Source organism: Scomber japonicus, chromosome 19 (genome assembly GCF_027409825.1).
Source record: "Scomber japonicus isolate fScoJap1 chromosome 19, fScoJap1.pri, whole genome shotgun sequence".
Taxonomy (NCBI): Eukaryota; Metazoa; Chordata; class Actinopteri; order Scombriformes; family Scombridae; genus Scomber; species Scomber japonicus.
Genome location: NC_070596.1, coordinates 19,086,086 through 19,114,047, shown reverse-complemented (window position 1 = coordinate 19,114,047; position 27,962 = coordinate 19,086,086). Strand labels below are relative to the sequence as shown.

The window sequence follows — 27,962 nt, the reverse complement described above, 5'->3', positions numbered from 1 at the left end:
GCGGGGGTTGGGAAAGAGACAGTGGTGTGGTAAAGGACGAAGGAGAAAGAGGGAGGGGGACGGAAGAAGCGGCTCGAGAAAGAAGAGAAAAAAAGGTAGCTGCTTCATAAGGAAATAATCGTGAAGGGCCCTCATAGCGGGAGAAGGAAGGCAGATTAGCAGCGGCTCTATGGCTCAGTCGACTGCTAACGGTGTGGAGCAGGATGTGGCCAGCAAGCGGCTGCACTCAAGGTAAGGACCTAAGGGGGTACACATGGGCAGACACGGAGGGGGTCAGCCTCGTAGCTTGTCATATTGAAAAAGAGAGAAAAGAGAGACGATAGGGAGCGGCTGAAAAGAGGGAGAATAGAAAAGAGGCTGCCAGCTCACTAAAGGAGGAGCTAGTCAAGGAGGGGGGGACTTGACCAGCCAGCTTTCACTGATTTAAAAGCTCAAGATGCAGCCACGGTTGCAGCCAAAGCCGGGTTCCAAGACTCATTCCTGGCTCGGGTCATTGGGCTGCTGTGGCTGGATTGTACAGACTGAGAGGAGCCTCATAAGATTTAAGACGTAGGAGAGGAATAGCAAGGAGTGTCTGTGTGTCCAGGTTGACAGTAGCTACACACGTGCCATGGAGGTGCATGGATCACACAATATGTGCAGGTTGAAACATGCACACAGATGCACTGACAGATTGAAACATGACAGACACCATATTAAGCGGTTGTCAGATATATTTGTATAAAACTGTCTGTTGTAGTTCTGTCAATTTCACCCCATATTTACATACTTGGTGACAACCATGTTACCTCTCATTTGCAACATTTTCCGTCTCTTCCTCTAACTAATATCTGTGTTATTGTGCTATTTGCATGTCAGGTTTAGTTTCAACTAGGGGTGGGAATCACCAGAGGCTCCACGATATGATATTATCACGATACTTGTATCACGATATCATTGAGATTTTAAATATATTGCGATATACTGCGATATAGCCTATTGCAATTCATTACCTTTCTTCAATTGCAAATTATGTCCCCAAAGGAAAATTTCCTCCTGCACGCTGACTGTCACCTCTGCTGACCTCACCAGGAAACAAACTAGAGCCATAGTGGACTGAAAAAGCAATTGATTTTATTATTCTAGGACCAAACACTTCAATTTTCATTTGCAATTTATATAATTAAAGATCGATACTTGGCGTCCATGTATCGATACAATATTGCCTCGCAAAATATCACAATACTATAGGCCTACTGTATCGATTTTTTTCCCTCCACCTTTCCCCCCAACTGTCTTTGAGTGCTGATGTTGCACTATATGTAGTGACCTATCAGATAGTGTGACCTGCCCTGATAGCCCATTGTTACCCAAACCTGAACCATCTGACTCTTCATGCCTAAACCTAACCAAACCTGCAGATCACAGAATCTGTTGAGTCAATAAATACAGTGTATCACTGGTCCCAATGGAGAACTGTGTATTGTTAATAGCTTGTCTGTTATTCAATATCTCACACTGTGGTAATGATTTAATATTAAAATATATTATTCTGTATGAATATGACAACCTAACCACTAATGGTCTTCTTCTGACAGAAACTAACCTACTAACATATTTATTACTAGATTTGCAACTATTCCATTATCAAAGATCTGCTGATTATTTTGTTGATTTACTCATTACTTTTTGTGTTTATAAACAGTCTGAAAATAGTGGAAAATGTCCATCATGCCCATCCTAAATCTGCACAAATATATAGTCCAGAAACCAAAGACATTCCGTTTACTAACAAATATTATGAAGAAAAGCATCAATCACTCAATTTCAAGAAGTTGAAAGCAAATAAACATTTGTTGACATTCTTGCTAGAAAAATCACTGACACCATAAAGCAGTTGTCAAAAAAGTTGCTGATCATTTTCTGTTGATTGACTGGTTGGTTTGTGGACTAATCATTTCAATCAGGAGAGACCAGAGAATTAAGTAAAATAATGTTTATTATGCAGATGATATTAATGATTAGGTATTGTCAAATTCTTTGGCGCTTGGACTCTGCAGGGAGAAGCTAACAGCAGCTAACAATGAAGGTGTGTCACCGTGCTATTGGTTAGGCTTGACCAGGTGATGTGAACAGCTGATGTGTCAATTGATGATCTGGAAATAAACAGCAAGTAAGATATGAGCTTTGACAGAGATCAGTATGAGCTGTGAGAGGGATCAGGATGACTGAAGAATGAGAAATAAAACTAAGACGTGAGCATAAAAAAGGTGGTCTTCCTGTCTGAACTTTCGCTAGCTTCATTTCAGCTCAACTTCTTACATTATTTTGACAGGGACACTAACTTTTTTTTAGCTCACACAGTTATAAGCTCATAATATACTTTGAGCGAGGACATTTACAAACCACCACTAAACTAACCAACATTAAACAGAAGAGGCTTTGTTTCACTTCCAGAAACCATATTCTTACATTATACCCCTGCTTTCATTTGAGACTCAGGGACTGTAACACAGAACAGGCTGCTGGGAATGTTGATAACTGTTGAGTTGTGAAGTGACATTCATAAGCACTGCAAGGTTGTCATGTCCCTGACACACACACACACACACACACACACACACATATACATACGCATACATATGATCATATGGCCTGTTCTACCCTGTGTGATAGAGCTTTCCCTCTATTTTACAAACAGATAAAGTCAATACATAACCTTTCTACGATGCGGGCTGGGGATGTGTGTGTGTGTGTGTGTGTGTGTGTGTGTGTGTGTGTGTGTGTGTGTGTGTGTGTGTGTGTGTGTGTGTGTGTGCGTGTGCGTGCGTGCGTGCGTGTGCTTTTTTGAATGCAGCCTCCAAGGACACACATGTGAGAAACAAAAGGTTATTATTTGTCAACTAACAATACAAAAAGTAGATTTGGTTTTAGTCATTAATTTTATTGATACATAAACATACATTACTAAAATGAAATCTATGTTTCGCTAGATGCAAAAAAGTATTTCAAAGCTTATATGTGTATATTTTAATTACAACAGGTGCCTGTTCTGTTAAATTTGATGGTAATCTCTGTACTGACATTTCAGTTGGACTTGCTTCTTTATACTGATGCAATCTTTTTACTGTATCTAGTTATTTGCACACTTGAAATTGGCCGCAGAACACAATGATTTTCTATATAAAAGAGGCATAGGTAGATATCACCTTATTGTGAGAGGATGAATGCCTGACACTGAACATGGACGTCATTATATCGTCATTATATCCACGTCATGGTCTTAACAGAGACCATATCAAAAGGAATATTAAAATGATTCCCCCCTAAATGTTATTATTTTCTCTCGCTCTGTTCTCGGACTGCATTACGTGATACTGCTGCATTGATAATTGTGACAGAAAACGTGATTTATTGTGAAGAGAAACAGAATCACAGATATTTAAAAAATGCAGTTTTACATAAGAATCGGACAAAAGAAGAAAGAAGTAGACAGCTGTAACTAAAAGAGACATGCATTGCAAGAGGAAAAACATTCCTAGAGAGTTTCTCTTTGGTTGCCCTGACAACGAGCCGTGGCACTCTGTAATTACGGCTGGATTACTACTCTGAGCACAGAGTTTCTTAGCTAAGCCAAGGAACATGGGGACAGTGGTGTTGAACTCTGAATATGGAATATATGAACAGAGGAAGAAAAATATTTCTTATTTGTATAAGCAATATATTTAAATGGAAAAAGCATGCCAAAGGATGTATAGCCTACTCCTTTTACAATGGGGTTTAATTGTCTGTGAGATACATCTAATCACATTTACTCATAATATTTGCTCATACTGTATAATAATCAGATTAAGGTTACTAATCTTCCAAATTGAATATATAATCTGATTATTCTGTTCTCTGAATTATACATGACAATAATCTGGGATACTTTATATTAATAGGAACAAAAACACAACTGGAATATGTTCTGTTTGTGGAAAGATTGCAGTTTGAGGGGCAACGTGTGGGGTCAGAATGACACACAGTTACAGTACATTTGTTGTGGTGAAGTCTGTGGATCAAGTACATCTGGAAACATAAACAGGAGAATCAATTTAATTTGGGTTTGTGCTGTTATGGTCATGGTTATATTATGCCTCAGATGCAGTTGATCACATGAATGTTTGTTAAATGAAACTGGACTACGAGCAAGTTTGTTTGTGACTGTTTATTCAAATGTTAAATGTTTGAACAGTTTTGATAAAGACTGTTACACAGTTATGTTGCCCTTGTGTGCTATTCCACTGATTTCGACTGTGAGCGGAGTTTTGAAATTGAAGATGGTGGAACACATTACATTTTCATTAATTAAAAAAAATAACTGAAGAGGTTGTGCACAGTATTTATCAAGTTTATATTGCAGCATATTCCCAACTATTTTAGGTTGTAAAAATTGCATTGTGTTGAAGGGGTTGCAGAGAGTCTACTTTATTTATCAGTAGCACTCCAGTGAATGTTTTATCACACACATCATTATCTTATTTTACGTCTCATTGTCTTTCAACGGGCAAGAAGTACAGTATCCACTACAACTGCAAATGTGCAAAAAAGTGCAAAACAATAGCATTTATGGGCAGAATGTTGTGATATACCCTTGAGATATAGACTAAATTGAGGTTAACTTGTTTTACACCAACCTTTATATAACCTTGTATATTTTTCATAGGCGGTTTCTTTTACTAGTCATTCTGAAAAACGTGTGTGATGTTTTCAGTTCACATTTTCAGCTACCTCGGTGTCTGCTACTGCACCACTCCCTAAATTTAGTTACTACTGAGTTCCTTCATCTAAAGTGAACTTTTATAAGGTCAAACATAACCCTAATTATCATAACCCTAATTATCATAACCCTTAATCTCTTGCTTTCATCTCTGTATGATTTGCAGTATAACCTGTCTATGGCGGAGGAAAAATGATCTTCACATATTTAAATATCAACAGTGAAAACATTGTGGTCTATGCTTTGACAAAGGCTCATTGTTCACATTGTGTTGTTTTCCACTGAAAAGACAAACCTTAAGACACAGTTCAGCTTACACACAAACCTCACTTCTACTTCTCTTAACTTACCCTGTGAAACCTGTCTAATATGTTACATGTACTCCATGCTGCCATGGTAACAGCACTGGGAGACTGTCTCTCTTAGACCACAGGCAGGCTATTATGGGATGAGTGTCTCCCAAACAGACCCATTAGAGTAGTAATCAGAGGAGAGAATGGCAGACTGTACCACACAAATCCATTCTTACACCAACCACAAAGATGGCAGGAATGAAAAGTCACTTTGTGAAAATCCTCTCATGCAGACTAATCCCTTTTTTGTTAATATCTTGTTGTCTCTTAGCTTTGCCTTTCTTTACAGATCCACAAATGCATTTGTCTTACTTTGGTTTGTTCGCCTTTTCCCTTATGCAATACTTTTTTTTTTTCCTTTTTTGACTTTGCTTAAGATTCATTCAAATATATTGGCCTCTAACTTTACAACTTCACATCTTTTAACCAAGTCGCCAGGCGCTCTTCAGGCTACACCCTTTTTCCACAAGTTTTACAATTCAGTGGTAGTTTACAGAGGCCCCATCCCCATCTAGAAGGTTGACTCGTATCTTTTCTCTTATTTTGTTTCCCTCTTTTGTAAAAGCACATTTGATTGTATAGATATTAAGTTTCCATCCTACTACTAATATACTGTAATCCCTACATCCAAGACACAGTCCCTGCCAGTCCATTACCTCTAGTACACGTGAGAGCTCTTGCTTCCTGTGGACATGCTGAAACCTCACAGTGTGAAGGATGAGAAAGAATCACAGCTTGCTCAGTGCCATACTGCTGATGTAAGCTGAAGGGTCAGTGGAGAGTCTTTATAGCTGACTCGTAAAATACATCTGGCTTTTGGTGTCTCCTACATCATGGATGAATATAGTCCCGTGTGATCGTTTGTAACAGCACAAACTATGTACCTTTTAATCCTTCTGGCTACTGCTATTAGAGTCTGCTCCTCTTTCCTGTTTGCACTGAAGAGTAGCCTTGGCTAATCCATGACTTTGTGGGCCTGCTTTTTGGGGGATCTAGTTGCTGAAATTATCAACCATTCAGGGTTTCTTCCTGCTCTTTTTCCACATAGTTGCTAATTTTCACTTGAACTGCTCTCATATAGTTTTTTATTATCGTATCTTAACTTTTTTTTTTTTAAAAACTTACTCTCTTTATCTGTACTTCTATGTCTCTGTGCTGCTTCTGCTGCAACACCCAAATGCCCCCTTGAGATCAATAGTATCTTTTTTTCATAAAAGCCTCAACTGTTGCAGAAGTAGGTGATCTTGCATTTTCAAGAGCCTCATTAACTGTTGTCCATAGTGGTAATCAGCTCCATCTAATTTCCACAGTGATGACTTTCATCTGTTATTGCTAGCCCTCCTAAAACGTGTTTGGAGTACTTTCGCCCTTGGGCTGGGATGTTTTGCTCAACAACAGCCTGTTTTGCTTACTATGAGTAAGGAGGGCACTGTGGTCATTTCAGATCACCCTTTTAACTGAAAGGGCAATGAAAACTTAAATGTTCCAATGGCTTAATATTTATTCTTGCCTTAAGGATTACTGATGGATATATTCTCCTTTTTGACAGTCAATGATTTCTCTGTGTGTAAGAGTGAACATTAGAATTATAGTTTTAGCAAATTCAAAAAGCTTTGTCGTTGCAGTTATAAACTGAACACAGCTCAGTAGTTGCTGAATTCATCAAACATTTAAGGATTTAAGAATCAGTTTTCTCAACAGTGTAATCTTTAGTTTCCACCTGTTGTTAGCAGTATAATTTTTAAAGTTCAATGATTGGATATTTTTTTGCCCAAATGCAGGTTGGGAATTCACTTCTTCCTTTATAACCTCAGCTATTTATCAAATAACCTGATATTTCTAATGCAGTTGTTAATCTTTTGTTCTGATGATTCAACCAGGAGAGTTTATGTCCGTCCAAACTATGGAAGTGTGTACTCATGTGACATTGACTTTGGGGAAAATTAATAAGAGTGTTTCTGTTGTTCCCACCAGGGTTCAAAGTTAACTTTGAGTGAAGCAAATCTACCAGCCTCTTTTGCATATTTTACCAGCATTTGACTGGTGACTGGTGTTAATCTTGAGCCCTGGTTCCCACAACAACCACACAGTGATATGTGCTCCCTCTGGCACATTGTGTCATGTCAATTTCAGAAGGACAGAGGGTTGTTTCCCACATCAGAGGTGAAAAAACAAGTTAAGACTCTCTGGTGGACACTCCTATTGTGAGTACACTCATGGTCAAACAGTTATTTTTTGTCAGATCAAAGAGGACATGTTTCTCTCTGGCTATCATCTCAGCCTTAGGCATCCGCTTCAGGGGTTGGCTGACTGAGTGGTCGAATGGGTAACTCTGGTTTGGAAACACTGTGTGCATGTACTGTATGCAACAGAGATAAAGGAGATGGCAGTGCTGCCTGTCAACAAAAGGAGTGTTCTGGTGTGCTATAAATAACAGATTGTTTGACAAGAAACAGGCGAAAGAGAAGGTCTCCTCTTCACCCAAGACAGACAAACAACCACATTTATCCCTACTACTTGCATAAATTGGGCTCATCTTATGGGGTTAATGCTTATAAATTTGCCAGTGTTATGTTGCATCTAGCTGTATTGAGTAAATTGTATTAATTTGGTGCAACATTGCATGGAAATGCAGAATTATTGAATGGAACTAAGTCACTAGACTCTGTTAAGTGTGAGCAGACATCCCAACACTGGCAACACAGAGCCTTATACCCTCTCTAACTCTAACAAACAGTGTCAAACTGTACTTACTCGTGCCCATAGCAGGACACCTGTCACGTTTGAAATCAATCGGATGAACGGGTCGAGAGATATGCGAAAACCAGACAGACAGACAGACAGACAGACGTTCCTGTCATTTATAGATAGATAGATAGATAGATAGATGCTGATCAACATAAAGAATTTATGTATTGGCGTGGCAATCGAACCAGCTTTCTGGGAATTATGCAATTCCCAAATTGTGTCAATGGGAAAATGTAAAGCTTTAGATTATTTATTCTTAATTATTTTTAAAACATCATCTGCATATCGCCGACAATAATTTAGTCGAGAGTCAATATTTATTTCAACATTTGGCTTGAAGTAAGTCATAATGTGGTGTGTTACATTATGTGTTGTCTAAGATGTATTATACAAATAATTTAACAAAGAAGAACAGACAAATAGTCTGAACATAAATTATAAGTTCTCATCCATCAATGTGTTTGCTTATAGTGCAAATAATTTGAAGTCTTGAGGTTTATAAGTCCCTTAACGCCTCTTCATTCACAGTCTTATATGTCTTGGCTGTGACCTAATAATGTTTCTGCCAGTGTCAGCAGATAGTTGGATTAGTCTGGGCCTCTCACTGCGCTGTGTGGTCTCTACCAAGGAGGTGCAGGTCACTGGATTAGCGATTTTCTCTCTCTCTCTCTCTCTCTCTCTCTCTCTCTCTCTCTCTCTCTCTCTCTCTCTCTCTCTCTCTCTCCCCCCCCCCCCCCCCCATCCTTCCTCTCTGTTTCTTATTGGGGCTTCGGTCCAGCTTAAAATTACTGTGTTTGCTTTGTCGCCACTACTGCCCCCCTGCTCTCACCCACAATGTTTTCTACATTATACCCTCCCTCTGTTTTTAAAGCGCGTCTTGTTATTGCTAGGGGGAACAATGGATCTCGCTGTCACAGCTGAGGATAGGTGGAAGAGGATCAAAGGAGAGGGGAACACACTTCCAATGGGTATAGTAAAATCTGAATGACATGACAGCAGCTGGCTTCTCTGCGTCTTAATTGAAATCAGTCGCATTAGTGAAGCATGCCCTCTCTTAGGCTTCTCAATCAAAATGTTTTTGCGAAGATACACAAATGCAACAGGAGCTTCTATTTCGTGGGATTTTTTACTACTTCCTCCTGACTGTCATTGCTACGGGAGAAGTTCATCGTTCAGTTTTTGGAAGGCTCTAAAGGACTTGAAAAGCAGATGTGATTCTTGGCTGGTCTGGGACTGTTCATAGAACTTTCAGTTGGATTGCGTCCAAGTTCGCTTCAGTTTTGCTGATATTCAGGATTCCACTGGAGTAATCAAATTGACAATATGGACTTGACAGGAAAAAACAGAGAATCCGGTTGTTGGATATTTCATCATAATTAGTTATATCAGCTGATATGACTCAGTATTGCATTGTCAGTGATGCATGCACTACTTGAATGAACTGGAATCTTTCTGTTACGAGTCGCTCATTTCTCAGTTTTGTTGGACGTAGGTAGTCTTGTAAAGCTTGCCCACATGGCATCTGATCATTGCCCTCTGACAGGGGCAGAGAGAGCTATGTGTAGACTGGTGCATCGTGGACCCCGACCTCAAGCTATGCTCAGGCCTTTGCACTTGGAGCTACAGGTGTATGTGGCCAAAACACGAAGCAAGCAAAAACACAGGTACTGCTGGAACATCGAAAAGGACCAGTTCTGTGTTAATTTTGTTGCCTGGCAAGCAAACCTTAAGAACATTTTAAGATGTGCTAACAATGTGCCTAGAGCCCTGCCTGGATGGGATCACATTGGTAATGTAAATTACTGTTAGTTACCAGTTGCAATAGATCTTGTTGGCAACAACATGGGCAAAAAAAAGGTGGGACCTCATCAGTATAAATTGAGAGAGAGACTTGGTGAGAGAGGAGGTCTGTAACTCAGTCAGTGCCTTCAGTTTACTGCTAAACCAGCAGGTGAAACTACATATGGTGCACATGTCTTTGCTATACTTTTGAATGGTTCCAGATTAGATTCAAGGATAATCCTGATTTAACTGTACATTCTAGTACCTTATCTGGAATTTAGAGCTGTTACCAAATTTGCCAGTCTTTAGTTTATCCTGGATTATACAATGAATCAGAGTTGTCTACTAATGGATGCAAATCACTGATGAGGCCTTGTTGTGCTTAGTATAACTGTCTTCAGCAACTGCAAAACTCATTTGTAAGAGTTATGGTTGGGTGTACAGTTTTGGCTTGATACATCTCACAGCTGTTAAAGGCTTACTTTTCAAATCATTAAAATAGGTTCCATCAAGTGCCTTAATCTGAGTGATTTGTCCACCTTTGGGGGCAGCTATGGTTCAGGAGATAGAGCGAACCATCTGCTAGTCTGAACATTGGTGGTTCGATCTCTAGTTCCTCCAGTCTTCAATGTGTCTTTGGGCAAGATACTGGACCCCAAATTGCTCCCAAACTCTGTGCCATCAGTGCGTTAGTGACTGAGTATTAGATTACCATCACCTTAATAATGTGTGTGTGAATGTACCATGTATTGTAAAGCGCTTTTAGTGGTGGAAAGACTATAAAGGTGCTTTATAAATGCAGTCTGTTTACCATTTTTACCATTTTCCAATAAGAGATTTGTCAACAGACACAAAATCAACATCTGTTTTTACATTCCCAGAGTCAGCGTCATTGATGCAGCAGTTGCCATGGTAAACAGCATTGTGGAGATAGTTGGAAGACTTTTGATAGTTGTGTCTGTAATGTGTGGCTCTATTATATTTCATTTTATCAACATACAGTACTGTAAAGAGCAGAGATACACTTGACTTAACGCTATTGAACTGCTTATTATTTATGTTCACAACATGAACTATAAATAATATTGTTTTTTGATATTCTCAAATATTTCTTATAATATATAATTTCTTATATTCTTATTCTCATAATTATACAAAAAATCCATACACATTTCAAAATGTGTGGAAAGACAAACAGATTCAACAGCTTAATATGGACAACTATCAATACAAGAAAACTGTGTGTCTTTGTAAATAAGCAGAAAAAGTGAAAAGTGCAACACCTTTTCAAGGTGCCCATTTAAAAGCCTTAGATTCAGTTGCTAGGGCAACAATCCACAGATGTGGCTACAGACCTTGTTGTCATGGTGATTCTGCCAATTTGTTCCTCACTGTGAGAGGATGTTACACTACTACTGTCCATATCACTCTACATTGTTTTATCTCTCTACATACAGGATGTTTATTCAGGTTTTCTCTCTTTTCCTGTTTTTCTATGTGACCATTCAGGATGGAGGCGTCTTGCTTGGAGTTGGCCTTGGAGGGAGAGCGGCTGTGCAAGGCTGGGGACTTTAAAGGGGGAACAGCGTTTTTTGAGGCAGCCGTGCAGGTTGGCACAGAAGACTTGAAGACCCTCAGTGCCATCTACAGCCAGCTGGGCAATGCCTACTTCTACCTGAAGGAGTACGGCAAAGCCCTGGAATACCATAAACATGACCTTACCTTGGCCAGGTTGGTATTTTATCCTTTAATGGCAGCTGTACTGTACACTGCATAGTAGGGGTTGCTCTCAAGTTGCCTTTACTTGTTTTGAGTTGTCCAAATGTTTAGGAAAATATCTACTAGATAAGAGCTGCATTGATTAAGTTGATTAATGGATAAGTCGATTGAAAAATATTTGTCATCAGCTAATACAATCAATTAATGATTTCAGTCATTTTCAAGCAAAATGCTTGAAACATTATTTGCTTCCAGCCTCTCAAATCAAACAATTTGCTCTTTTTTTTTGTCATATATTACAGTAAATTGAAGGTCTAAAAATGAGCCAGATATGCTTACTGTGTTTACTTACCACTATGTTCATTTGAATTTGAGAGGGCTGCATTCATCCAGTTAGATATTAAGTGGAGTTGATTTTTTTCAACTGTACAATCTTAGCATAATCCAATTGTTTTTTTAACAAATCACATTCTCTAACCTGCAGGCACTACAACGGAATACAATGTCATATTAATATCAACTTATAAAAACAGGCAAATTCTATTATTATAAACTACGAAGAGTCCAATGATTAATGAAGTTTGTAAACACTGTATCTACTGTATATCATTATATTAAATGTGTGTGTGATACATCTGTAGCAAGTGGAACAATGCCATTTTTAACAAATGAAGATGCAAAAATAAGGAATGCTCTGTCTGGTGTGCTGATTATGATTTAATCATTTCAGTTAATCATTTATCCCACCACTGAACTAGTGGTTTATTGGTTATAAGTGTTCAGTGAGCTAATTTATGCAGAAAGAGCTCTGCTCAGTGCGGAGCTGTTCATCAGTACGTAGGAATGAAATGCTAATGAGTGTCAGCAGAAAAAAAATCAGGTTATGGTCTCTAAACAGATTTTATTTACTTTATCAGACGCATTAAGAGCATCAGAAATTTTGACATGTTGACTTGAAGCCAACAAGCATTCCAAGAAAAAGTGAAGGGACTTCCTTAGAGTAACAGCTGACAACTACCAGCTTGATATTTAGCTTGTATGAGTAATCTGGTCTCCCGCTGTGAGTGCAGCTGGTATTTCAGCAGGGAAGTGATTAAAGACCCTGGGGAGATTTACCTTGTTACATTACAGTCTCACTAGGACTAATGGGAGCTGCTCCTAAGAAGTAAGCAACCAATTAAAATACACTATATCTCCCAATTTAATCACGTTACAGTACTTTTCATAGTTATTTTTGAATCCGTTAACGTAATGTAGAAAGTAAAAAAAAATGTATTTTTTTCTCCCACCACTGAACACCAAATGTGTTTCTTTGCATCCTCAGAACAATAGGAGACAGAATTGGAGAAGGAAAAGCTAGTGGAAACCTTGGAAACACATTAAAAGTGTTGGGCCGCTTTGATGAGGCTGTGGTCTGCTGCCAAAGACATCTGGATATTTCTCAAGAGCAGGGTGACAAGGTATGTTTTTTAGTTTTCAAAAAGCTTTGCTGCCCTTTTGTTTATCTGAGAAACAAGTTTTACACTTGATATATGCACATCTTTTTGCTCTTTTTTTAAAGTTTTCTATCCTGTGTTTCTTATTGTCTGGCTGTAGGTTGGAGAGGCCAGAGCTTTGTATAACATAGGGAACGTTTTTCATGCGAAGGGCAAACAACAGTTATGGGGCTGCACCCAGGAACCAGGGGACCTGCCTGCTGATGTCAGAGACACACTGCAAAGGGCTACTGGCTTTTATGAGTATGTATTGACGCTGTACTGATCACAACAGATGGATGTATACAACACACACTTTATCACTTTTCACAGAAAACTCCACTGTATTGATACACTTAAAATATTTAGCTTCTCTCTTGAATTCAGCTGTGTGTACGTGACTATGTAACTATCTGTGCAAAACATCTGCAAAAAGCGAACCTAAAGTCATTACACAGATTTTCACTCATATATCAATCTTGGTTTTGGCTACACCACTCTTTCACAGCATTCCAGACTGGATTTGGCTGGATGTCTAGTGTTTTCAATCAATACTAACTGCCCTTGGCTGAATGTCATCAAACAACACCTGAATTTGCCATTTTTCATTGTTGTCTTAAAACTCACAGTTCACCCAGTCTCTAATGGTAAAAGCAGCCTCATGAAATGCAGCCACTGTCATATTTTACAAGAATTGGAAATAAGTTACTTGCACATTGCAGATTAAATAGATTACTAAAGGGCAAATATAGTTATTATTATTTTTAACATACATACTAGCAATCTGTACCATTTACATACTAATTTAATGTGCACTTATCTCTGCAGGATGAACTTGTGTTTGGTCAAAGAACTTGGTGACCGTGCCGCTCAGGGGAGAGCCTATGGGAACCTGGGTAACACTCACTATCTTCTTGGAAACTTTGTTGAAGCAATCAAGTTCCACCGTCAGGTGAGAAATCGACAATCTTATACTCCTGTTGCAGATATGAGTTATCAGTGTTGTTGTAATGCTAGAAATGAACAGTGACCTTGTGTCAGTACAGCAGCAGCCTAACTTTGGTTGTCAAGGTCATTCATCTTGCAGCTATTCAGTAACTTTGTGACTCGCCATGATGTCAACATTAACGTGATGGGAGAGGAATTACAAATGGCATCAAATGAATGAAAATTAATACAATTGTTTAATATCCCCTTATTTGTACCCAGTCTCACAAATACTATGTGGAGAAATCTGAACATCATGTTTGATGTATGTTTGGCTTGCCTTGTATAAACCATTGGCATACACATTAAAATGTGGTTTGGGGGTGTTTTGGTGGCTTGTGCTCATGCTGTGTGGACAGGGATCTTTGAGTGTCCTCTCTGAAGCCACAGTACTACATGATGAATTTGGGCTTTGTCATCATCCAGTTCAGTCTTTTGGTTTTGCTTCCGGCATTTGCAAACCATAAGCAAACAAGGTGGCAAACGAGGTTTCCACAAAATTTGATTTAGTGTTGACGTTGTGATAAAACATGTTCGCATCACTTGATCTCATTTCAGTTAAGAAGCAGGCTACGGTGTATGCCCTGCAAGGACAGGAAGAGGGTACAGATTGTTTGATCAAAATGTGTTGCTTGTTGAATGCTAATTTGAGTCATATGAGCCTTACCAGCTTATTTGGTGAGTTTTTCAGTGGTTCATGATCCATCTCATGCTGCACCAACACAGTGTGGACAGTGCAGAGATCAATAGTCTTTTACACACACACAAAAAAAGAAGAAGGACATTTTCTTTTGGGTGGATCACTGAAAAGTACGGCTTCAGGCTCTGTCTGCCCATGTCCTGTTACTCCTTATTGTAAGCCAGTTGTTTCTTCGTGGGAGCTAGTCTCTCCACTCTCCCCCATGCAAAGCTGTTGGTGTGACGTGGAGGAGAGGGTTAGGGTTAGGGTGCTGCTTTTTACAGGAAATCAGATGAGCCCGTTTGATGTACCACTGGTCATGACATCATCATCATCTGCCCAACAGAACTTGCAACTTGAACTTGTGCAACTGCCTGTGCTTGTACATTGAGCAAAAACAATATATATATATAAAAAGAAAGTAAAATGATCGTGGGAATTATAGTTGAACCTGCTGCACAAATTAAGACGGAAGATGAAAAGCTAGAAAGTGTTGACTTGACCCTGATGTTCTTTCATTCACAGCGGCTATCCATTGCCAAAGAATTTGGGGACAAAGCAGCAGAACGGCGAGCCTACAGTAACCTAGGCAATGCCCTGATATTCCTGGGCCAGTTCAACACAGCCACAGAGTACTACAGGTGAGGGAAGAGTGCAGTCTGACATCTAGTGGACAGAAGGTGAAGTGAAACATTTTCCACCAAAGAGAAAATGCAATTTATGTACAAATTAAATATGAATAATGATTCTAATGCCTGACTTCAGGACTCTTAAAATAAGTCACAAAAAACAGTTTTTATTTTCTTACAATAGTTGTCCTCTCTGTCAACACACTCACCTCTTACTTTTGCCCTTTTTTACCCTTTACATTTTAATTATTTTTGATTACTACCCTCATTGATCTCGCTCTGTTTCCCATTCTGTAGGAAAACCTTGCAACTGTCCAGGCAGCTGAGGGACCAGGTGATGGAGGCTCAGGCCTGTTACAGCCTTGGAAACACCTACACTCTCTTGCAGCAGTATGAGAGGACCATAGACTACCACTTGAAACACCTCTACATTGCCCAGGAACTTACTGATAGGTAGAGTTATCACCCTCTAGTGCATTCATAAAAACATGCATGATGAGCACAGGAAGTTTTTAAGAAAACATTTGTTTATATCTCAATAGGGTTGGAGAGGGCCGTGCTTGCTGGAGTCTGGGAAATGCGTATGTGTCTTTAGGGAACCACAAACAAGCTCTGCACTATTCGCGAAAGCACCTAGACATCTCTAAAGAAGTGAGACATTTTTATACAATTCTCAAAGACAAATGCACTTTTGGTTAAGCTTAGGTATCTTGCATTTGACTAAACTTCATTTGTCTTGTTTTGTTTATTTGCTCAGATTGGAGACAGAAATGGAGAACTGACAGCCAGAATGAATGTGGAGCAGCTGATGGAGGCACTGGGTGTCAATGAGAGTGATCTCTCACCCTCCAGTTCAGAGTTTGAGATGCAAGGTGACACTAAAATATTATTTCTATCTACTAGACCTTGAACTAATATGGTGCTTAGGCTGGCCAATTCAAGGGCAGGAAGTATGGAAATGTGTTATACAATAATTTCATAGAACTTTCAAGGAATGTACCAATGGCTGGATTGTCTGATGTCAAAGAGCCCTCAATTTCATGTGTCTTTGTCATATACTCTCCATTGAAGGGTACAAATGGATTGACACCTATTGGTCAGGTCCTTCTGAGGAAATCACTTGTACATTACACATAACAGACTTTTTGAATTTCTCCTCATTATATATTCTCTATTTAATTTTAGAAGATGTGTTTCTCCCTGCGGATGAAACAGTGATTTACTGAACTGAAGACTTCAATTCACTTGAGGCCACTGTTGCCCTCTCCACCAGTGTATTAACATCAACTTACGTAACTTGATTTTTTTAATGCCATATAAGCATGTTACTGTTTCCTTAATCGCGACAAGGGAAAGGGTGCAGCAAATGAAAGAGTCCAATTCTGTGTGTGGGCACGTATTTGTGTATTTGAATGCGTATATAAAACAAGGACCTGTCTGTTTTCTCTCTGCAAACTGTGGTTTGTGGAAGCTGCCTTGGAGCTGTACTTGACCTCCCTTTCTCCTAGAAACGGGAACAAAAATTATGATTATGATTATTATGCTCTAGAAAATTGCTTAAATCATTTATAATCTTCACTGACAGGCTTAGTAAATGGCCACCTTAAAACTACAGACATTAAAATCTATTTTAAAGTAGTTTGTTAAAATAGATGCTGTTCTTTAACTTTTATGTTTGACAAAAATAACACGTATGGTCTTGAGCAAGCTAACTGGAATACTGTATGTGTACACAAGGTGGCCGTTTAATGTAAACTAACTAAAGGTCAGACATAACAAGCTGAGTGTCTGTGTTATGTCTGAACTGAGGCTAAATATGAGAAAACCGAGAGGTGTGTATATTTTTGGCTTAGAATGAAGATTCTTGTTTTACCCCCAGCCTCTGAAAGAAGATCTATTACCAAAACTGTGTCTGTTTTCAACATTAACCTCAAATAACAAAGCTGATTGTTATGATAGATTCCCCACAAATCATCAACCAACCCACATAATTGGGATGATTTGGAACTCCTATAAGGCAGTATGGAGAATCTGAACCATTTTATCTGTGCAAGCAGCCCGTGTGATGTTTGCTTTCATGAACCCTCCTCTGGGCAGAAACTCACACCCATGTCCTACATTTCCCTCTCTGGTGTAGAGCTGGCAAACAGACTCTTATTATCTGCGCCAGGCCTGAAGGAGATCATGTGTTTGGTCGTGTGTGTGTGTGTGCGTGTCTTTCCTAGTAATCTAGTCTAATCTCTAAAAGGAAACTACTGCACCTATCAGCCTAATATTATTTGCGCACATTTATGACTGTATGCTCAAGGACCCCTTGTGGCTGCAGTGATTCACAATTGTATAACATGTTTTATACCACCATTGATTGGTTACTCCTCACTCCTCTTAGCATTTCCGACAATCATTTAGGCTAAAAACAATTATGTTGACCACATTTTGGTCTTTGTCTTGGCTCAAAAACTGACATTCATAGAAAAGTCTGTAGAAAAATTCCTGATATGTTATTATCCACTAAAGTTAAGCATGATAAATAAATCCCTGTTTTTGTTAGCTTTGCTGCCATGTTGACTGTAAGAGAGCTGGAAGGGACAATTGAGATTGAACTTCTCTTTGTTTGGGAGGGGAAAGGGAGGTAGGGAGGGGTTTTATTTTGGAGGAATGCCTTGTGGCTCCTAATTCTAAAGTTTTAATGTTATGTAATGTAAGGTTTATTTCTGGCTTTTTTTCCTGTAGGGGCAAGACCCAAATTCACCAAGAGAAACAGCATGGACAGTGTAGAACTGTGGAAGTTCTCTTCGGATAAGGTGATTTCACATATTTCAGTATGACACTCTAAAGGAAAATAAGTAATGAGTCTCTCTCTAACAATATCGACTTTGACTACAGAACGGTGAGAACCAAGACTTGGAAAGTATACCCAGGAGATCCAAGAGCCAGCTGTCACAGCCAGGTAAAAGGAAAGGCTATCCTGACAGTCAGTCATCAGATGAAAGGCCGTGGTTGGATTCTCCTGTAGACACTGATGATATCACAGTGCAAGTCCCACCTCCAGTGCCAGTGAGTATTTATAGCTTTACTGATGTATTAGCTTATAAGGCTGACCTAATATCCAATTGTGTTCCTAATGTGGTGCCAGATATAACCTTAAATCCAGACAAAGCCAGGCTAGCTGTCCCCCCCCGTTTCCAGTCTTTGTGCTAAGTTAATTAACCAACTGCTGGCTGTTGCTTTATATTTACAGCCCGGGTGGTATTGATTTTATCATCTAACTCACAGTAAAAAAGTGAAAGTGTATTTCTTAAAAGTGTTTAACTATTCTTTTAGAGGTTTGACAAAGAATCATGTAGCTAACCATTTCATATCCTTAAACATCTATTTTTGGCTTTAGACATTTTTGGAATTGAAGTGTAATAACTGGACTCATTACACTGTGCAGTTACCAGTGAAGCAAGTATTACAATTCAAACACTACACACACACACACACACACACACACACACACACACACACACACCCAAGGATTCAAGGATTAAGATTTAAAATAGCTTTTTTCTTTCTCTTAATTTTTGGCTGACAATACACAAAAAGTATTTTATAATTGCCCAAGCACTAAATTCAGTTTCATGCCTTGAAGTAAACCACCAAAGTTCATATTCTATTTGAATCTCAGATACTCCCGCCTTGTAATCCCATCACTGCAATCCCATCTGAGAAAAAATGGGTTTAATTTTTCTCATGGAAAGCATCAGGGGGATGTATAACACTGACTGTTGAATTCATTTAACTACTTTTCCATTCCTGTCTATTCATTCCCTGTCCAAAGTGTCTCTGGGGCTTCTACTTTAAAGAGAAGATGAGAGAAATTAGAGAGATTAAATTGGTAACATTTCCCTTAATTTCCCATGAGGTAATATGATACAATGTATTCATATTGTATAACCTCAGTAACCTACAGTGTAAAGGTGTCTTCTAAAGGTATGAACTAGATTCTTAATGAATGTGCCATTTCCCAGCTGTTGTATCCCTAAAATGTTGTGTTCCCACTGCTACTAATCATGCCCTGTTTCTGTGACAGCGCTAATTGTTGTAATCAGCCAGCTGACATCTTGGAAAAGAGTGAAAATTATTGGGTTACATGATGATAGTTCATTACAAGTGCCTAGAAATAGCATTCGGAACTAAATGTTAGAAATCCTGACATTGAAACACACCCTTTTTCTCATCTTCTGATCTTGTCAGCTTGTCAATTGCTCATATGTGAATTTGAATAACTGTCCTTGACGATACATCAAGGGCATGAACTTTGTGGAACCATTAAATGATAATGGTAATTATCTAAATGAAGTTCACTTTCAAACAGTATTTCTTATGCATCAGCGGAAATCGTGTTTGAAAGCTACAAACATTTCATTACTCAACAACAATATCAATGCCCATTTACTTGTTTCATAGATTTTTGACAGTACCACAGTCAAATGGCCATTAACAAAATGGTCTCAATTGAACTTCCATATACTTTTTTCCAAAGCTATTGACTGAATCATACATACATACAGTATAAACATTTTAGCATTTGTTTCTTCACTTATTAAATGTGCATGTTGTTATCAGACACACTAATACATATTACAATATAAAAATATGTAGTTAAAATCTGTATAATGAGCATATACTACAGCTATGACGTTTAATGTCATTTTACAGTTCGATTTTAAATTATCACTCAGCAGCTACCAATAAAATGTTGCCAGCTATCTGCAAGAAAGCAGTGATGATGCAAAGCTTCCATTGTCTCTGCAGCACCATTGCACCATGCAAAAGCTTTCTGATGCAGGCCTTAGAGCAAGAGAGTTAATATTAGTAAGAAAAAAATGCAAGTGCTCTTCTCCAGAACTACTGGTGACCAAAGTTTGGTGCGTGGAGAAGGCCTAACATTATTGCACTTGGCAATGTTACCCCAGTGATGTTGGGGAGTTTTTCCATGGCTGTGGTTCAAATGAATATGAATGAATAATCTCTGGTCAGATTACTGACTAGTTTGAATGTTAGTTTAGCAATCTACTAATGTTGCATAGCAACTGCAGTTAGTCGGGATATATCTTCTCATAAATGACTCTTGTAATAGGTACTTAACCAAACAGTTTTTATTGGATTGTGTCTATGATGTCTATTTTGTAATATTTTGTAAGTGTTTTATAGAAGCAATATGTCACTCCTGGCAGTGGTATATTGTGATTATTTCACAGCTTGTTCAGCTCAACTTGGACCTGAGGGCTGACAACCCCCTTCACTGTGATTTAATCATTTTACAGTTGTGAGACATTGCTTAATTTACAATTGACCATTTTTGCTACTCCTGTCAAGAATTCTGTTCTCGCATGGCATATGCTGCTGAAGATTTACCACTTGATATTCTTACTAACTTTTGACACAAAGGGTTCTTTTCCTTTCTGACAAAGACAGAGAAAAGCAGGCTTCTCATTTTTTACCAGCAACAGTTGATTTTGTCAGATGAAATGACAAGTTTCACTAGCAACTTTTATGAGCTATAGGTAACTAGCTGATAAAGCTAACAGTAGCTCTGCAAGTTGGTCTAAAATGCCACCACTTTTAATATTTTTCGGCTGATTCATTGCACTCTTATAGTGTTCTCAAATATGCACAATGTGGCTACATGTATACTATAATGGAGTAAAGCTTGTTAGCCATAGTATTATCAGTGTGGTGATAAGCAAAATGCTATATTTGGATTGAGTGGGCAGTTTAATTTTTAATTTCATTTTGTTTTATGGTTTTATCTAACCCTAACCCCCCCCCCCCCCACACACACACACACACACACACTGTTAATGACCATGTATTCTTCATCTGTATATTATACCTCTCATATGACGAACATACAAAGTTAGAAAGGACTTTAGTGATATAATCAAGGAAGACCTTTATTTCATTGTCCTTTATTCTTCTCCATTCACACATTCACACCGCTAAATGTCCCTACTTCTCTCACTCTCTTTGCTCTCATTTCTGTCTCTCTGATCATCATCACGTGGCCCTTTCTCTCTTGTTTTGTCCCTGTGGCCTACTTGATTAATTGAACAATAGAGAGAGGGAAGTGAGGAGATCCACACAGAGACCATGGGGCCAAGGCAAAGGACAGAAATTGCTAGACACAGCTTATTAGCAAAGAGAAAGTAAATGCCATTCGCATGGAAGACTTTTTAAATGTCCATCTTAGGAAAAAGTGGTATATTATAAACAGCTTTGTCTGAATTGAGTGCCCAAATCTGTGATTTTTGATCTCTGCTGGTTGCCAGTGCCTGCATGCAATATACTCATGACTATGTCCTTGCACCCATCTTTCCACTCCCTTTCTCCCCACCTCCTCTTTGTCCCCCCAGCTCTCCCTCTCCCTCTGATAATGTGACCTTGATCACAGAACTGCCCTCCCCACAGGGTCAACCCCCCTGCCTCTCATAATGAGTTGTTTTCCCACAGTGGGCGAACGGGACAAAAATGGCCTGCAGGAGAGCCACAGAGAGAGGGAGTGAGAGACAGAGAGGAGGAGGGAGTGTGTGGTAGAGATTAAAAGAAGGCTGGAATAGAGGGATACAAGAGGAGAGGAAATTAGAGGGAGGGAGTCGTGTACAGCGGGGGAGCAAATAGAGAGAGGGAGAGATAGAGAGAGAGAGGGATGTAAAGTGGTGGGTGAAAGTAGGGGAGAAGGAGGTGTGAGCCAGGAGTGTGGACAGAGAGAGCTAAGAGAGAAATGAGAGAGAGAGAGTAGGGTAGATAGAGGACAAGGAAGAAGTGCCGCTGGTAAGATGTTTCATTTATGTTTTACAGCTTAAGTAACAACATGGTGCGAAGGATTCCAGTAGTTTGTTAACTATCTCACCCTGTTGATTTAAAAAAAATGTATTTGTATTTCTGTAGTGTGTTTGTACTGTGTGTATAGATATTTTACTATCTTACTGTCTCTCAGGGACTAGATGCAGTGTCAGTTAAATAAAACTATATATGATAAGTAAAACTTTTGTTGTCTTTAAAGCATAATTAAATTTTATAGTATAAAAGTAACAATGGAAAACTCTTCTGACTGAAATCGTGTGGCTGCTGCGGCTGACCTACTTCACATCTTGCTGTAAGGCATAGGAACATTTACTTTAATCACTAGTTGGTGTTAAAGTTATCATATCTTGTTCTATTTTGGTTCCAAATCAGACGTTTTTATAGTGAACTTTGGCTTTCACATTGTTATTGAGGGGTAGTTTGTTAAGGCGGGGAGGAGGATGTAATCAAAGAGCTTTTATAATGGTGACATTATCAGCCTGTTTTGGTCTGTTATCTTTACTTTGGCTGCATCTTACGATAACCCTCTTTGGGACTTTTTTTATGTTTAGGCATCACAGATTACTTTTGTAGTGTGCTTGATTTTGTTAATTTCTACTAAAGTGTGAAATGGCCTGTGGAATATGAGAATATCAAATGAGTCCTAATTAATCTTTATTTTGGTTAACGTATGTTGAGCTCAGTTGAGTTAAATGTTATTGTTGTAAAGATATGTTATTCATTATTAATCAAAAGGTTTTCACTGTGGTTTGATCAACATTTTTCTGACTGTTTTATGGTTTCCATTAAATTTGAGCAAAATACTATAAACATTCTTTTTTTTAAAAAGTGTTAATATTGCCCAAACTGTCTTGAATGAACAATTATTTATTAGTTTAAGCAAGATCACTCAATTTTAGCTACTACTTTTTAAAATTACAGTATGGTTTTGACTACTGCCATATACTATAAAAGTAATGGATATAGCCACTGTGACATCACCCATTGGTTTGTGGACTCATGTTTTATTTTGATCGTCATCATCTTGGAGTGACAAGAAGTGACCATGTTTAGATGACAGGGTAGAGGTGACCCTAACACTAGCTGGTACTTGGTTAGCACGTTGCATTTACATTCTAGGGTCAACTGTGCTAATGCTAATGCTAATTTTCCACCAGTGAAAAACAGGCTTAAAACCATTAAAACAAAATGTGTTTATCGGAAAAACTGAACACCTGACTCCTTAGAGGGTATTTTGGTACAACCAAACCAATATGTTAAGGCGAACTAAATGACCTAACCTACATTGTCTCAGTGGTAGCAACTTGCCAATCACAATGTAGCCACGCCCTAAAGCATCCTCTGCTTTATCATCAAATTTAAATTAAATGGGACCATAATTTACAAATGCAGGTTAAAGGCAAAAGGTGATTGGGGACTTGTACCAAAATGCTGTTTTTAATTATTAATCTGGTTAAGCTTACTGAGAAAAAGCCAGGTCACGTCTCTTCAACAGTTTATGTTCCAGATTTCAGGAGTCCGGGTTTTACCTACATAAGTACCCAGGCAACTCTGTAAACCTTTTTCTTTGAATTTACCCATCTCTAAGGTAGGGATCATGAAGTTTATATGATAAGATGGAGGAAGTAAAACTTTCCCATTTTAATAATTTTAGTTCATTATTGTGTTTGAAGTCATAGCTGAAAGCTTGTTTTATGATATGTTTTGTTTCTGTCTAACAGTTAAATAATAATAATAAAGGTTGTTGGCAGTTTAACTTTTATTTTGGCTCAGTGTTGTAGTGTACAATGATTTTACTGTTGCTGTCCAGTTGATCAGCTCATTCTGTATCATGACATCACAGCCTGATTGCCAGAATATTTCAGTAGCACTGCTCAAACATAATAAATTCCATATTTGCTTTGTGAGCTCAGTGCATTTGTAGCTAAAATATATTCCATGCATACATTATCCACTTCAGTTGTACAACTGATATGGGTTATAAACAGCATGAAAGAGCATCTTTCAGAATGATACCAGTGTGCTCCTCTTGGTGTTATCTCAAAACAAACAATGGATGAACTAGCAGTGGGAATGTACAGCACACATAAAATGCATTCAGCCAATCCGTTATGTATTCGTTCGAATCATTGATCATATAGTCATTGATTGGAGCTATATGCTCATTTACAACACTGCCGACTGTTGGTAAATTAAAAATAACATGTTATGTTGCAGTGTATGACCATTGTATGTATATTTTCATCAGATTTTACAGGTTCATGTTATGTGGGCCATTTAACTTAAATGAAAGTGGGTTGTGTATTTTTACATTTTATTTTACATTATTGTACCACCTCCAGTATCTAGGTCAAGGTAGTCTCACCAGGAAAACCATCCCTTGTGATTTTTTTTCTCTTCCACGTGCTGGTCATTCTCATTATGTAAGACATGCTGGCATTGATTTTAATTATTTTATCTGCAGATTGAGGAACAGTTCAACATAAACAGGTAGTTCAGTGAAAACAAAGCACTACATTCTCTTTTGGCTCACTTGACAAGGCAGAAGTGCAACAAAAAAAGTGAAATAAAGGCATTCATGATTAAAATCCATGGAGGAATGAAGTAAAGTGGAATAAAGTATAGTTTATTATTATTAAAGAATATTTGATCACCTACACATGTCCTGAAGTTTTGTGATGTATTGTAAAGTAAAACTTGATTTCAGTAAAAGCGGTAAATAAACAAATGACACGATTTCTGGACATAAAAGGGTCTTTGTGTGTTTGTGCTCAACAAGAATTAGTCTTACAAATTTGTCATTTTTCATTTCAGAAGCTGGGCCGTGACCCCTCCAATGAAGACTGCTTCTTCGATCTCCTCAGCAAGTTCCAGAGCAGCCGCATGGATGACCAGCGCTGCCATCTTGATGAGCCACAAAACGGTGACGGAGAAGGTGCTGCTAACTCAATGCCGTCCCTGAATGAGATGATAGGTCAGTTGAGACTGTTCACATGTTAACATTGTTCAGTCCTGAATAGTTTTTCTTTTTTAGGAATACCTGAACTTCTTTTTAATAACAGTGACTGCAAAAATAGAATCCCTGCAGAGCATCAAATACATTCATATTCTTCTCCTCTAGATCCCACGTTTACCACTTCCCCCCAGACCGAGGAGCTGTTTGATTTGATTGCTAGCTCTCAGAGTCGCCGGCTTGATGATCAGCGGGTCAATGTTGGAAACCTTCCGGGTCTAAGGATTACCCATAACAACCTGGGTCACCTGGTTGGTGAAGGGGATCATCAAGAACCCAGCGATGACTTCTTCAACATGCTTATCAAATGCCAGGTAAGGCCATAATTCACACAAGTTTAGATTCTTAATCATTAGACTTTTTGTAGATGGACTTTTTAGGTATTAGAAGATGCTGCCTCCCCTCTTAAATGTATCAATCTTTCTGACTGTAGTCCTCTAGGATTGATGATCAGCGGTGCTCCCCACCAGAACCAGGCCCCCATGCCCCCACAGTGCCTGATGAAGATTTCTTCAGCCTAATCCAGAGGGTGCAGGCCAAGCGTATGGATGAGCAGCGCGTCCAGCTGCCCTCGGACGATCAGGACAGCCCTCCGTCCCCTGATCCAGAGCCACCAGGTGGTTTCTCCAGCTAGGACTTGGTGAAAAATGCAGCACACTTACATGTCAAAGAAAATAAAACAAGAAGAAAAAGGATGAGCCAACATTTGAAGAGAGAAATTAAGAATGAACTAACAAGATTTGTAATAGTAAGACAGACTCCAAGTGCAAAAGGTGGCGCCCTGTCAAATGTTCCTCGTATTAAGTTCTAAATATGTGTAAATATAACAGGAAAATAAGCAGAATTTAAGTTGAGCTTTGTGAAGTCGAAGAAGGTACAAGTTGGGATTTCACAAATTTTGAATTATTTAATGATAACAACAAAGGTGAAATATGTATTCTAATGCCTTAATCAGCATTTTTTTCCAGACTCAAGATTGTATTTCCTGGTGACAGATGTGTTTTTAGAAGCACATGATGGCATGGCATACAGTGTAATATGGACCATTAATGTGGAGACCTGTGAGTTGAGGAAATCACAAAGATTTAATTCTAGAAACAGTCAATGAAAACATTTGAGAAATGATCGATTTGCACTGAAATCTAAACCGGTTTTATAAAGACATGAATAGAAAACTTCTAGATTTGACATAAATTATTGACGTTTTCTTCAAATATTTTTTATCTATTGTCATTTTTCTTAAAATAAGTACTAAGTAAAATAAGTAAAATAAGTACTATAATGTACATGCCAATTGTCTTTATCAGACAAGTTGAATTTTAGAAAAATGTATCACTTAAATTATATTTTGATCATTGCTGCATTTATCATTCAATTTTTGTGATTCCCACTGCTCATTGAGAACTGGTGTTATTTGTTCAATAACAGTATTAGGGATGGCCATCCAGTGTTAAACTAACTGCTTTGATCAGCCCAAACTTGAAACCACTGATTCATTATCACGTTTCACTTTTGCTCGGACAAAGTATATTTCATTTCAATTGAAAGACTGAAATATTATTTCTAAGTAAATAGAAATTGGGTCTCATTACAGAGTAAGCCGTAACTGAAGTTACTGAGCAAATAAAATGAAATAGCTGCTTATTTTATAGATAGAGTTCTGTGATAATTCAAGCTCCAATAATGTTTCTGCTTAGCTTTTAATGTGACCACAATGCTGCAATATCAGCTGCCCATAATGTTCTGAACATCTGATAACAGACTACTGCTTACTGCCATTTGTATTACTTAACATAGGAATAGAAGCAGATGGATGAGATGGATGTGTCATGTTTAGAGGAATCTGAAACCATGAATGATAATGGAAGTGCTAATTCTAAGCTGTGCTGCTGGTATTCTGCCCCCCTATGGTCAAAGCCTTGTATTACCTCTGTGAAATACAGCACAGTCTTTGGGGGATTAAAGGTATTCCCTTTTTTTGACTATTTGTAGGACACAGTTGTAATGATGATATTGCACTTTCAGCAACTTGTACCATAGATGTGGAGAGTTTTGCAAATCATTTCATAAAAGTAAGAGTCTATCATCAAAATCAGGGAGGTGTATACTTCTATCCATTTGCTGATATGAAAGCTCGTTGATGTACAAAAAAAAGCAAAATCAGTACAAATTTTAACTTGCTATGAACATGAACGATTTAGCTGTACAGAGCATCTGTATAATGGTACAAAAATATTTGACCTTACCCATGGGCTTGCTTTTTCTTTAAAAGTAGAGCATACCTCATTTTTGTACCTCAAAGGTTGTGAACCTTAGTGAGTTCTGAACCCAGATGGATCATGTACCAAGTTCATTTGATTCATCTTTCTGTGATAAACAACACATTGGGAGCTACAGTTAATATTTTCTTTACAGTTGTTTTTTTGTGAATTAACATTTTTTAGAAAGTACCCGGTACGCTTCTATTTGTCACTGCCATAATTTGTACATATATATATTTTGTATTTATGTTCCATTTGAGGACATGAATATGTCTCCTCATGCTTTTAATAAAATGTTTCAGATGTTTATTTGGGCTCTGTCTGCTTTTGTAACACATCTTTTGCTTTGATATACCAGTGCTACAGACAATTTTCCTCTTTTTGAGCTAAAAGAAATTGTTAACACTGACCTCCACAGCACAGAAGTATTATTATAGTTTATGGTACATTAGAGTCCTGAGAAAAGAGGAAAGGATTGGATTTCCCAATCTCTAATCTTTGTGGAACAAAGCACAAAGAACTGATTAAACGTGTTGTTTAACTTGCAGTTTTGTTGCATAACCAAGATTGAGTAGGAATGTAAAGAATTTATTAAAACAAATTAAACATGGGCATGCTAGTTATGTCTGATTTGTCTCAGTTCTCAGTTCTCTCTTACAACAGTGAAAATATATTTTTTCATTACCCCACCCTTTTTTTGTATCACTTTTCATTACTACAAAG

General features: G+C 38.3%; 1 protein-coding gene across 1 annotated transcript; it reads left to right on the top strand.

Annotated features, from left to right (window-relative positions):
• Nucleotides 1-47: 47 nt before the first annotated feature.
• On the top strand, nt 48-26,234 carry gpsm1b (G protein signaling modulator 1b). Its single transcript, XM_053340332.1, has 14 exons — nt 48-231; nt 11,134-11,355; nt 12,668-12,803; nt 12,940-13,082; nt 13,647-13,770; nt 15,010-15,125; nt 15,411-15,566; nt 15,656-15,764; nt 15,871-15,985; nt 17,847-17,917; nt 18,000-18,170; nt 24,780-24,939; nt 25,087-25,292; nt 25,412-26,234. Exons 1-14 carry the CDS (start codon nt 170-172, stop codon nt 25,610-25,612), a joined length of 1,992 nt encoding a protein of 663 aa, XP_053196307.1. The 5' UTR covers nt 48-169; the 3' UTR covers nt 25,613-26,234.
• Nucleotides 26,235-27,962: the final 1,728 nt, after the last annotated feature.